The 13,230-nt window shown below is 38.2% G+C and overlaps 1 protein-coding gene across 1 annotated transcript; it reads right to left on the minus strand.

The window, feature by feature from the left end:
- Window positions 1–1,516: 1,516 nt before the first annotated feature.
- LOC111568435 (all-trans-retinol 13,14-reductase-like) lies at window positions 1,517–12,391 on the minus strand. Its single transcript, XM_023270088.3, has 12 exons — window positions 11,981–12,391; window positions 10,609–10,791; window positions 10,326–10,464; window positions 10,007–10,109; window positions 8,629–8,824; window positions 8,341–8,538; window positions 7,446–7,565; window positions 7,211–7,349; window positions 6,965–7,074; window positions 5,767–5,933; window positions 4,410–4,569; window positions 1,517–3,212 (listed from the first exon to the last, which is right to left on the minus strand). Exons 1-12 carry the CDS (start codon window positions 12,144–12,146, stop codon window positions 3,061–3,063), a joined length of 1,833 nt encoding a protein of 610 aa, XP_023125856.1. The 5' UTR covers window positions 12,147–12,391; the 3' UTR covers window positions 1,517–3,060.
- Window positions 12,392–13,230: the final 839 nt, after the last annotated feature.

Raw genomic sequence — 13,230 nt, forward strand, 5'->3', positions numbered from 1 at the left:
TTGATTCTTTTAATAAACCATGTAACTTGAATGGATGTGATGCTGGTGTGACCACAGTGCACACGTCTGATGTTGCTCACAGTGGTCCAAGGGACGCTCAGGGAGTTTGTGTGTTTGCTCACACTCAGACTGAAAAATTACAGGGAACATTGTTTGGGACTCAAGCAGCTCCTTCTTTTACTCACTATCTCCCCAGCCTTAGAAAAAAAAAAAACCTGTTCACACGGCACAGATGAGGCTGAGGTACACAGGAAATGTTTGGCTCCATTGTACAAGTTTGGGTAAATGGTTTTGTGGGTTGCCCAGTAAGCCAGTGGGTCTGCCGTTCTTTCTACAATTGCATTCGCTGTGGCGCTTTGCATTTGCCAGGCTCTACTTGCGTCTTCGTCTAATAGGCTCCACAGTTGAACTGAAAAATATTGAAGATCATCATCATCATCACCAGAAATGTCAGTCATTCCCTATTCAGAAGAGAAAAAGAATACCTGTGGAAGGTGCTGCTGGTGGTGAAGGACGAGGCTGTGGTGGTGCTTGTGACGTAGATGACTGCTGCTTGGTATTCTTTATGTTAATTGTTGTGCATTCTGTTATTAAACGTTCTTTCCCACTGGCTGCCACTCTGATTGGTGAATCCAAAAGTTTTGAACTGCAGAGCCACAAGTGTAGCAACAGTCAGTGAACTGTTCTTTTCTTTGGTTTGTAGTCTGTCAGCTAAGCACCTGACAAGGTTCTGTGCCAGGTGTTGTGTCATGGGGGTGGTGAGTTGGGAATATATATATATATATATATATATATATATATATATATATATATATATATATATATATATATATATATATATATATATATATATATATATATGTATATATATATATATATATATATATATTCTATCTATCTATCTATCTATTCTCTACGAAATACGAAATCTGACATACTACTAACTCTCAAAGCAAAAACAACAGCAAAAAAACCAATCTATTCTGCGAAAAACAATTCAAATGAACGACACTAAATAGGGTAGGGATCTCCTATCCCGGAACACTCGATCCCGCTGAGTGATTCACATAACAAACCGAACCAATCAGGTGATTCGAAGCAGTTGAGTGCTTCAAACGCCACTGAAGTGATTCAAACGTCACGAGTCACGTGACCAAACCACGCCTCGGCACAGTGGCTCGATACGTTTGCTTCATGAGCTACAGCGCATGTGTCGAAGCCTCGGGTATCAGAGGACCATCACTATATATATATATATAAATAAATACATATATATGTGTGTATATATATATATATATATATATATATATATATATATATATATATATATATATATATATATATATATAAAAATAAAAATAAATATTAGTAGAAACAACCAATATTTTATGTATAATCAACTCTTAAAAACTTTTTTTTGTTTGTGTTTTCAGGCCTGAGATACGTCACATTTGCCCATTTTATTTTTTAAATAACGTAGTAATATTAGTAGAAACAACCTATTTTTGAATGTATATGCAGCTTAAAAAGTTGTTTTCATTTTATTTACTTACATGAAGATCACTCAGATCCAGTGTTCAGGCATGAGATACGTCACATTTACACATTTCTTATGAAATTACACAGAAATATTAGTAGAAACAACTTATTTATTTATGTATAATCGACGTAACCCTTTAAAACCCAAATATAGAAAGAAATATAAAGCTGATATATTTTTGCAACAGTGGGTTTTACAGGGTTAACATGATTTATTTAATGAATTAGTGTCAAAAAATAAAGCTGACAGGCACGTGTGTACCTAATAATGTGGCTAGAGGATGCGTTTGTTTAAAGGGGAACTTTTCCAACACCAGCTCTTTTACCACATTCAGTGTCTTTTCCATCATTCAGTTCTTGGTTTGTTGGGTTTAATCAATAATTTAAAGATTATTCTAAACATAAACAGCTGAAAACTGTTATTCAAAGCAACAAAATCCACAATCTGAGTCAGAGTACACAATTCCTTTTAAACTTTGGAGCCTTTTATGTAATTATGAAGCACATTCCACAACATTTCCACACTTTCAAACTACACAGTTCATCACTCATCCTTCCTCCAGTTTGTGAAACTTACACAAAACACTACGACTCCGAGGCTTCCATTCTGCCTTCACATTTTCAAACTTCAAAGATGGAACAAACTCAGCCTCCCTGTCAGAAACCTTGTCTTCTTTTGTCTTGGTGTTTTAAAACACAGCAACTAACCAAACAACGCCGACTGACAGCTCATTGTTTGCACGTTTAAAGGGAAACTTGGAAGATTTTACAGGATTAACATGGTGTTCAGATTATAAACAACAACCAAACAATCAGCAGTAAACTCTGGATGCCGGGAGACGCTGTCAGTTGCACGAGATTCTTTATCTGCTTCCACTGATTACAGCTCACTGAAAGCTCCAGCATCATTATGAAGTATTTCTTCACAGCTCAAATTCTGGGCGGAAATAAAGCTCATTAGGGGCTCTATTGAGTTATGCTTACAAAAGTAAAATTTAGTAGTTAGCTGGCATGAGGTGAAATCTTCAGATTGTTTTACAAAATTGCATAATGTGAGAAAATGAAAATAGAGTTCCCAGGTTTCCATTTCTTTTGATTAATCGATCACTTATGCAATTATTTCTGCAGACCAATGAAAGACAAATCTATCTGAGAGCACAATGATGTTTTTCAGTGAATTCTGCTCAATTATTGCTAAAGGGGCTGATCATACTTTGTTCTGGGATTTGTAACCAGTGAAATCAGTTTTGTAGGATTTGGACAAATGAAACCATTCGAGACGCTGCTGTTAGAACTATTCTGTAACTCGCAAAGCAAAGAGTTGTGAAGGAGAAGGCAACCAACAATAAATACGACTATTGGATCATAAAATGAACATATTAATTACAAGTGCCGATCCAAAAACCTCGCTTTGTCCAACTAACAGTTCTGCAACACGTGTGGCATTCTGAAAAAATCTGAGAAAGTGAGAAAATCAAATGCAGAAAACACCGAGAAGTTTACATGCATTCGTCCCTGCTGCTACCAGCCCAGGGTGGGATTGGTCCGTTTGTGTTTGAGGCGGGTCTTCAGGGCCAGAAGGTCGATGTAGAGAATCTGATTGAGGACAGCTGATGCACAGAGCAGCCCGCCATGCAGAGCTCCAGCCATGCCGTTACAGAAGACGTCCTGACCTGAACAGAAACAGACATGGAGACAGTGAAGTAGCTGGGTTTTATAAATGAGATGATTTTTGAACTGTTATGTCAATAAGAACCCTGGCTGCTACAACTGGAGTCTGTATGTGTGCACAAAGAAGCTTAGAGGTGACATGCATGTTTGAAATCAGTCCATGGGATAAATCCTGTATACACTTTTATTAAAAGTAAAAAATATATATTTTTTATGTTCACTATGATCAAGTCTTTACAAATTCCATAATTATTTATTATGGAAACAATCATTTATTGATAAAAAATGACTGGATATCACTAAAATGTCAACTAAATAACCGTCTGAATTTAATACCAACCACCTTCTAATGAGATAAACAATAATAAAATGAGCTGATTCAGAAATAGTTTGGATTGTGTTCTTTTTATTAAATTGAGATAATCATGACAGATATTTCTTTTTTGGCAACATATCAGATTTTATATGGGAAATAACAAATTGTATCTGTGTCTGAGAAATCCCTTTCCACCAAGTTCCCCATTAAAAAAACACCTCTCAAGGAAGTGTGTTAATTCCAGATCACATGACCTGCTCCACATGATGTCATTTCCTTTTGAAGAAAAGACTGGCCAGACTCCAAGGCTTTCTGACTTATTTAATATAAAGTAGTCAGCAGGTTTACTACAATATCTTTAGAAATAACTTTCAATTTCAATTTTACTCAATTGTATATATAAAATTTAGAAGAATCTTTATCTAAAAATGCCATGTGATGTTTGGGTAGAATTAAAGAAATGCTGATTTTAGGTCTGAAAATAGCAAAAATGTCAACTATTTTACAAAAAGTCCCACAATTGTATATTGACCCGTTACCAGTTACCTTTTTCCTGTTTTAAATAGATTTCTCTATGAAATATTGCTACTTCTAGAGCCAGTGTATAAGATTTACAGGGATATAGAAGCAGATATGGAACATAGTATCCTCAGAGTCTGTTATGTTGTGCTGCCATGTTTCTACAGTGGCCTAGAGTGGACAAACTAACTACTCGCATTTTTATGCTGTAGTGACAACAACTGTAGCTCCTCCTGCATGCATAGAAAGAGAACAGTGTGGGAGGCCTATTGAGGTGGTTGCAGTGTGCTCCTCACCACTAGATGCCACTGATTTCTACACACTCATCCTTTAAGCGCTCTTAGCATCAGTCTGTTTATGTCACCTGTTAGGTAGAGGCCGTCGATCGGAGTCTGCGGTCGGGTTTTAGCAACCACTTCCGGACTGAAGCGCTCCAAGTTGTGTTCAGCTCCATACATCTCACCTCTCGGAGCACCCAGATAGTGCACGTTAGTTAGAGGGGAGGCAGCATCTACCATCACCACCTGAACACACATACATGCACACTGTATTTGGAGGAAAAAGTACATCAGCAGGAGACAATGATCAACAGGGAACTGTAGCTTTGGATTTCCCACAACCTTCTGCAGCAAACGGAACCCTGATACCAGAACAAGTTTGATTCACTGAAGATGCTCACTGTATACAGAAGAAGTCTAGTAAGTGAACCTTGACTTTAGTATACGTAAAGAATGAAGCAAACCCAAGATGAACTGATAAACTTTAGCGCAGACATTGTTCACTTTAGTAAGTTCTAGTGATCAAAGCTGAATTTTTTGGCTACTTGGGGCAGCAGGACAAATTTTCTAGCCATGTAATGAAAACGAGTAACATTCCTTTTGGCTCCATTTTTGGTCTCAACAAACTTCAGTGGAAGAAATCTAGTTCTTTAGCTGCTAGATGCTAACAAGTAAGTTGCTAGCTTGGTCTGTCTGCTATTTGGTGCTCGGCAGGCAGCATAAAGTGGGATGAGTTCATGTTCAAGCTACCTCCTATGATATAAGCAACCAAAACAATGAGCTAAAAGAGGCCAAAAAGCTCTGTATTGCTAAGGTTAGGTAAGGTAATATCAAATATATAAGTAGATCATTTCTAATCTACCTAAAAATATATTGACGCTGACAAACCTTTGATTACATCAGTCTAAATTAGCTTAGCTTGTCAAGCAATTAGAGGACAACAAGACAGTGACATTAGTTGACAAAACACAATGTTTAGATATATATTTGACATAAATGAATGAATTCAATTTAATAGTGAATAGAAGTAGTCCACCAAAATGCAGCCATGGTAAGCAAAGGGAGACATGTAAAGTCACCTTTATGTAGAGCAAATAATAAAATCTGCATTCTGGGTCTGCACTGTTGCACTATTAAAAAAAAAAAAAAAAAAACATTTTTAACCCTCCTGTTGTCCTCATTTATGGGCACCTAAAAATATGGTTTCCTTGTCTGAAAAAAATCCAAAAATTCACAAAAAAAATTCCCCAAATTTCTGAAAATTTGCAAAAGCTTCAGGAAAAAAATTCCAATAATTCCTTAAAAGTTTTCCCTGAAAATTTTATTTAAAAAAAAAAAAATCCCCCAAATTTGACAAGAAAATTCTTGCAAATTTTATAATAAAAATCTTCCAAAAAAATCCTAAAAATATCTAAAGTGATCCCATATATATCAGTAAAACACCTTGTCTCGTAGCTGAGGGAAGATGGTCAGCGCCCACTCCAGCAGCTCCTGGGCCATGCTGTTTTTCATGTCCACGTAATCCTGTCCTCTCTTGCCAAGCTTCGTCCCCTCCCATTCCTCGAACCACTCATAGCGAGCCATAGTTAGCAAAGTCATACAGGATTTCCCTGCAGAGACAGAAGAAGGAAAGAAAGTGCGGCAAATGTTCCATATCACTGAACTTTTTGAACATTGTCCAGTAAAAAGGCCACATTTAGAGTAGTGTGTAGCATAAATATACTAACAAACTGAAAACATATTATTGTTATTCTATTCTACTATTGTTATTCATGTTATTCTTCTCGTGGTGTTTTGTCACCTGATAAGTCACACTTACACCGATGCAGCCCATTGCATGTTGCAGCCAATGGGCTTTGGACACCTTCTGTGGCACTTAAACACTTCTATATGTATAAGTCATATTTCCACTCTAGCAGGATCAACTATACAACTTTCAGTTACATTTAGATGGATTTCAAGTTATTTTGGACAAACTAAGTAATTTTCGACCATTTCTAGCTTGTTTTGTACAGATATGGAACAAGTTTTTGACAATTTTTTTGTTATTTTAGACAAATTTTGGCAATTTAGGATCAATTTTGTGTCACTTTGGACAGTTTTTAGCTTCTTTTGTACAAATTTAGAATAACTTTTTGACAATTTTCACGTTATTTTAGACAAATTTGAGCAATTTTAGACCAATTTTATGTTACTCTGGACAGTTTTTAACTTATTCTGTACAGATTTGGAATAATTTTGGACACATTTCGAGCTTTTTTAAATGTCTATCAAGCTATCTGAAAAATTCCATATGCTCATAGCTGCCAGCAACTCTTGGCCTTATCATTTGGCTCCAGGACATTTACTTTTGCCAAGCTTGTGGAAATATGTAACAAATGGTAGCGATTACTGCAAATTTAGAGTGGTGAGGTGCTCCAATGGTAAACATGGTCAGTTGCACCACTGTAGATATTTAGCAGATAGTAAAACAAGCCTAAAAACCTATTCGGGCTTTACGTTGAAGAAATGTCCACCAAAAAATGTGGACATCACCTGTAGTAATCACCTGGAAGGAATTAAAGATGCTTGAGAAATTCAGCAGTAATACAGAATCAGTTTGGGCATATTGTACTTTTGTATACCTGTGGTTCTGTGTTACCTGGGTGTCTGATGCTGGATGTAGGGTCCTTAGCAGATGGGAAGGTGATGAACATCATGGGTATGTTCCCCAATACCTCCTCTTTGCTCAGAGAAGAATATTTTTCCATACTTCACATGTGTTCACAAACACAGAGATGAAAGGCAGCACATCAGTTAAATCCATAAAAGTTAAAATACAGAAAAATGATAATGGGGTTGTGCTGAATTAACATGAGAGATTAAAAAGGTTGAAGAAAAAACCCACAGTGCGTCCAAGTCATTGTCTTTATACATCCAGAAGTTGGTGGAAACAATGCCCAGCTCCTCTTTGGTTCCATCCAAACCAACGAACACCAAGAAGGAACCCATTCCATGACGTACCATACCTAACAACGACTGGATCTCTACACACCGACACACATAAACACTTTGAGTCTCACAGGAAAATCATGATCAAAAAAAGAGATACAATCAGAAGTAGATGCAGTCAGATGCATGACCTGGTTGGTCCTGTATCTGCTGAGGTAGAAACTTCTGGAAGGTGTTGAATATTCCAGCATTGGAAATGACAACAGGGGCACGGACCTCAATCTCTTCTTGTCCTTTAAGCACCGTCACACCTAAAACACACATGTACAAACACTGTTATCCTGATGCAGGGGAGTCAAACTCATCTTAGTTCAGGTTCCACATTCAGACCAATTTGATCTCCAGTGGACCAGACCAGTAAAACCACAGCATAATAATTTTTAAATAACCACAACTCCAAAAATTTTCCTTTGTTTTAGTGCAAAAAAGCACATTCTGAAAATCCTCACATTTAAGGATTTATCTTTTTACAAAACATCATGAACAACCTGAAATTTCTTAAGACAAAAAATGCAATTTCAGCAACATTCAGCCTCAGTTTATAATTTCCACATTGCAACTTCCAGATCACAGAGTGTCTACAAAGGAACACAATATTTAGTCACAGATATCTGGAACTTAACAGTACAGTATTTTACTCTATGATCAAAACGACAAAAGTCAAACAAAAAACACAAAAAACAAAACAACAAAACAAGACAAAATATTACAAAAATGAGAAATGAGCAAGCTGAGATCTAGAACACAAGAGATAGCAGTTAGTTGGTAAGTGTTTCTGGAACTCTGGTTTTTGACTTTGATTAGGACTTGTTGTCATGTAGTAGTCAGACTTTGTTAAATCCTATTACATCTACTTCCTGCAGACACCACGGTCCTATTATGACTCTTGAACTTGTTTTATGGCTCTTATCCAGGTTGTTTTCTCCTGACTAGATCCTTACTTGTGTTGTATCTACCCTCAGATGTCCGTGGCTTTGGATAAAAGCGTCTGATAAATGAAACTGTAGAATTAGAAGCGTTACTCACCACAGGCCTTCCCCTGCTGGTTGAGGAGGATGCGTTGTACAGGAGCCCTGACCAGCACTGCACCACCTGACTGCTGAATAACCGGGATGATGTGAAAAGCAAACTCACTGGCGCCCCCTCGTGGGTAGTACGCACCACGCTTGTAGTGGTGGAGGAGGAGAGCATTGATGAGAAAGCTGGACTCTTTAGGAGGAACACCTGCATGGCAGAGGACACACAGGACAGTGAAGAGGGTGTGCGGTTTGTGCGTGATCTGAATGACTGTACAGGTTTGTGTGTTTCCAGCACCATAGAACAGGTAGGCAGAAAGAGCCTGCAGGTCCTTGTTCTTCGTGAGGCGGGATATTAGTTCTGAATGGTTGGTTGTTGCTAGAAGAAACACTGAAGATATGCGATCTAAGAGGCCAGTCTTAATGAGGAAGTTCACCAGCCAGTAGGGAACGATCTTCAAGGTGGCGATGAGGGGCGTCCTCCGAGAGGCTAGCTGCAAGAGGACACACAATCACGTTTTAGAATCACAATCATCATGACAGAAATCAAGTTTGTGTCATATTCTCTGCAGCGTCTCTTCTCCTGGGCTATTTTCAATGGTGCTCAACATAAGAACCAAAATACTAACTGTGCTGGCATTAGTTCTGTGCACATCTGATGATTAGCAACATTAACTGTAAAATAAGAAACCAATGCATGTGATTTCCTAACTGTCATAAGGAGAGCCTCTGTGCTACAACAAGATTGTAGAAATCTTATATTTAGTTCGTTTAGGCCAGGGGGGTCAAACTCATCCTAGTTCAGGTTCCACATTCAGGCCCTTTGATCTCCAGTGGACTGGACCAGTAAAACCACTGCATAACAACCTATAAATAATAACAACTCCTAATTTTTCTTTCATTTTACTGTGAAAAAGTTCACATTTAAGGCATTATCTTTTTACAAAACATTATGAACAAGCTGAAATTTCTGAAGAAAAATAAATTCAATTTCAACAACATTCAGCCTCAGTTTATCTTTTCCACATTACAACTTCCAGATCACAGAGTGTCTACAAAGGAACACAACATTTAGTCACAGCTATCTGGAACTGATTGATATAGTGTTTTACTTTATGATTAAAATGACAAAAGTCAAACAAAAAAAGACAAAAAGCAACAAAAACAAGACAAAGTTTCAAGGCAAAATAGTCGAAAAACGAGAAACAAAATGACAAAAAATGAGACAAATGACACGGAATAAAACAAGAAGACAGACAAAAAATAGACAAAAATGAGACAAAAAATGACAAAAGCGAGAAACAAAACGACCTAAAATAGACAAACAATACAAGCGAGACAAAAAAAACATAAAACGACAAAAAAGACAAAACAATTAATAAAGCAAAACACAAAATCACAAAAATAAGACAAAAAACACAAACGAGACAAAAAGGAAACACAAAACAACAAAAACATGAGACAAAAGACAAAAGACAGAGAAAAAAATAAATATTACTAGTTGTGCATTCTGTCCACACAATGTTGTCACCTTCTTTACCCTTTACCTGTTTGTATTGCTGTTATATACAGGAGAAAAGATGGAGTTAGGGTTAGGCGTTTCATTCCTATCATCTTCTCTCCACAATCTCGTCCATCATTCCATCATGATTCTGAACACCTCCCACCCTCTCTACCTTCATCAGTCTCATGAACTCATCAATGGCCTCCTCTTCTCCTGGGAACTGCTTCTTCAGGCTTGCTGCCATCTCAGTCTTCCCAGCATGGATATGGTACTCTCTGAAAATGACAATTTGTAAGAGACACAAAATGAGGTGGTGAAAGTGCTGTTTTGTGTGGAAACATGAACTGCAACTAAATATTTATGAGTCAGAAGCCTTAGGAAGCACTAGTAAGATGTTAATGAGCTGACAATGAAATAAAGAAGTGCTTTATAGATAAAAAAGAAAGAATGAAACTGCAATGCTGTAACAAAATAAAGAAGATGTGCCCTACCTGCGCTGGTCAGGCTGACCCAGGACCAGCGTGTCAAAGTGCTTCTCCAGCTTTGTGAATATCAACTGTCCCTCTGTGATCTGATCCAAAGCAATTTTTAACATGCCGTTCTCATGAAGCTGGCCCAGGTAATGGATGCCTGGTGGTGGAAAATCAACTTATTTAATGTTTTAACATCATCAGAACTTTGGCCCAGAACTCCCACAGCACCTTTAATAACCTTTTTAGTACATTGCAGCCACAGGAAACTACAATGTTCTGTGTGTTTACTCCAGGTACTTACCCACATCAAACTCAAAGCCCTTATTCTCGAAGGTGTGTGTGCAGCCTCCAGCCTGATCGTGTTGCTCAAGAACAACAACCTTCTTCCCAGCTTTGGATAAAAGCGCTGCTGCTGTCAAACCTCCCACGCCGCTGCCAATCACCACCGCATCCAGATCAGCAGGAACGCGGTCCACTCGAAACCCTGCAGGGAAACACCTCTTCAGATCAGTCTGGTGGAAGGTTGGGACGGTTTCCTGCTGTCTTGTGTTTGGAAACAGGGTTTTGTTTTTTTTTTTTAAATGCCAATGCAACTTTTATAGATCTGACCTACAGTTAAAAGCCTGTCCTGACCATCCTTGGGTAACACTGATATTCTGCCAGTTTGAGGATCTCTTGATATTTACTAGGCTGACATAAAATCTGCCTGTATCTGTATGAAATCCAATGCAAATCTTGACTAAAATTACTAAAAATTTTCAATATTTTCATGGAAACTATATGCTGCTATAGTATCAATAAACTCACTGTGACACTGCAAACATTAAACATGCTCATCAATAGTAAGTACAGTATAATATTTATCATATTCATTATTTTAGCTTAGCATGTTGCTAATTAGCACAAAACACACATTACCGTTGAGGTAAATGGGAATGTTGTCAGCTTTTCAGGGGTTAGAGCCTGAACCAAAATTAAAACTAATTTGTTTTAATTTGTGACCTGATGACGGCGGTAGATGAAAAATCAGAAGATTACTAAAAGTAGAATTTATCCTCTCAGGATATTAACCCTCGTGTCGTCCTATGGGTCAAACTGGCCCGTTTTAAAGTTTGAAAATGTGGATTTTTTTCGATTTTTTCCATTCATGAGATAGGTACAGAGATATACAACAGCAGTCATCCCTCATGTATTAAACCTGCTACAGTTGAAAATAATGTCTTCTTTGAAACTTAGGTTGCATTAACTACCCAAACAGCTCACTCAATCGCACTCATTCATACCAGAAGTAACAAAATAGGGAATATTGTTAAGTAGAGAAATAATACAATAAAATTAATAAAAGAACAAGAGAGAAGAGAAGAGGTGGGGAAATAATAATAATAATAATAATAATAAATAAAAATAATAAATAAATGAACATAATCATCAGCTCAGTGGTTCATTGGTTTTCAGCTTCAATATGTCAGGTGTCTATAAGAAGTAAAAAAAGGCTGCCTGTAGGGAACCCTTAAGAGAGAATCTGATTTTCTAGTTCTCATCTTCTGGAAACCTTTGAGCTCAACCACCTGTGACACCAGATTTAAACTCAATGGCTGAGATTTCTCCTGGTACATGAAGTGAATCAGAAAGTTATCTAAGATGCAAAGATCTACAAGGGAAACGTTTCTTACCTGTCTTCAGCCTGGCATCCCTCTGTTTGCTATCAGTGACCAGGGGTCCCGGCGGCCTCAGGCACTTCTCACTAAACACCTTGTGGCGTTTCCCGGTGACCAGGAAGAAGGTAACAACCCCCGCCAACACCAAGCAGCTCAGTATCCCAAGCAGCCACCACCACATAGCAGAGGAGAGCTGTGAATCTACTATATACAACACTGACTACAGCAGGAAGGAAAACAGACACAGCAGAAAAACCCAAGAGGAAAACATCAAGTTACAGAAGAAGAATCCAAGTAGGAGTGAAGAAGGAAGAGAAAAGTGGTTAAAAGGAAGAGGAAAGCGATCCACCGATGGTTCCCCTTAAGAAGAGCACTAAAACTCAGAGGAGATGGAGGTTAAAATGAGGGGTGGAGTGAAGGAAGGAGAGGTTTGATGGTCGTTAAGGCTTAGAAGAAAAGTTAAAGGATATGTAACATGTGACATTTTGGAAGTTCTCTTGATTTACAAGAGTGGATAACACATTCTCCACACCACGGACATGAGACCAGCGGAGAAGAGAGCTGCTTGTTTCTGACTGGATCACACTGTTCTGTGGTGTCCACATGCAAAAGGCTACTTTACTGCTCATTAATGAACCGCTTTAGGGAGAATGTCGTTTTTTTTTCCTTCACAAAACTCCTCCTGTATAGTTAAAGTGATCTTAGTTCCAGGTCATGATCGAGAACAAAGATCCTTTCACCCTCCTGTCGTCCTGTGGGTCAAATTGACCCGTTTTAAAGTTTGAAAATGTGGAAAAACAATATATTTTCACAGTTTTTATTCTCTGGCGTTATTTAACCTCCATCACAGTCAGGCACACAAACCAGGCTATGAACACAGCACTTTGATCAGTCTTTGGTTTCCCTATAGCAAAGCCTATGGAATAATAACATCACCTGCAGTCAACAGGAGAAAAGTAAAGCAAAGACACATCTCTCCATGCAACAACTGGACAAAGTCACATCTGACAGCCGACAGAATGGTCAGGAAGGCCAATTCTGTCCTGGACTCCATAGAGGAGGATGTTGGCAAAGCTCACCTCCATCATGGACAATCCCTCTCACCCACTGCATGACACTGTGGGGTCTTTAAGCAGCTCCTTCAGCAGCAGACTGAGACATCCACCCTGCAAGAAGGAACGCTATCACAGGTCCTTCATTCCATCTGCTGTAAGACTTTACAACATCAGCATCACTGGCTGATGTTAACATAAACTGGACTATAT

This window comes from Amphiprion ocellaris, chromosome 19 (assembly GCF_022539595.1).
Source record: "Amphiprion ocellaris isolate individual 3 ecotype Okinawa chromosome 19, ASM2253959v1, whole genome shotgun sequence".
In the NCBI taxonomy this organism is placed as follows: domain Eukaryota; kingdom Metazoa; phylum Chordata; class Actinopteri; family Pomacentridae; genus Amphiprion; species Amphiprion ocellaris.

Bases quoted from the DNA above. Each gene is read 5' to 3' on its own strand.
- LOC111568435 (XM_023270088.3), bottom strand. From the start codon at position 12,146: ATGTGGTGGTGGCTGCTTGGGATACTGAGCTGCTTGGTGTTGGCGGGG. The intron at 10,792-11,980 runs GTAAGAAACGTT...GTTTCCCTGCAG, and splicing joins GGATGCCAGGCTGAAGACAG to GGTTTCGAGTGGACCGCGTT. The intron at 4,570-5,766 runs GTGTTTTACTGA...ATGTGTGTTCAG, and splicing joins TCCCTCAGCTACGAGACAAG to GTGGTGATGGTAGATGCTGC.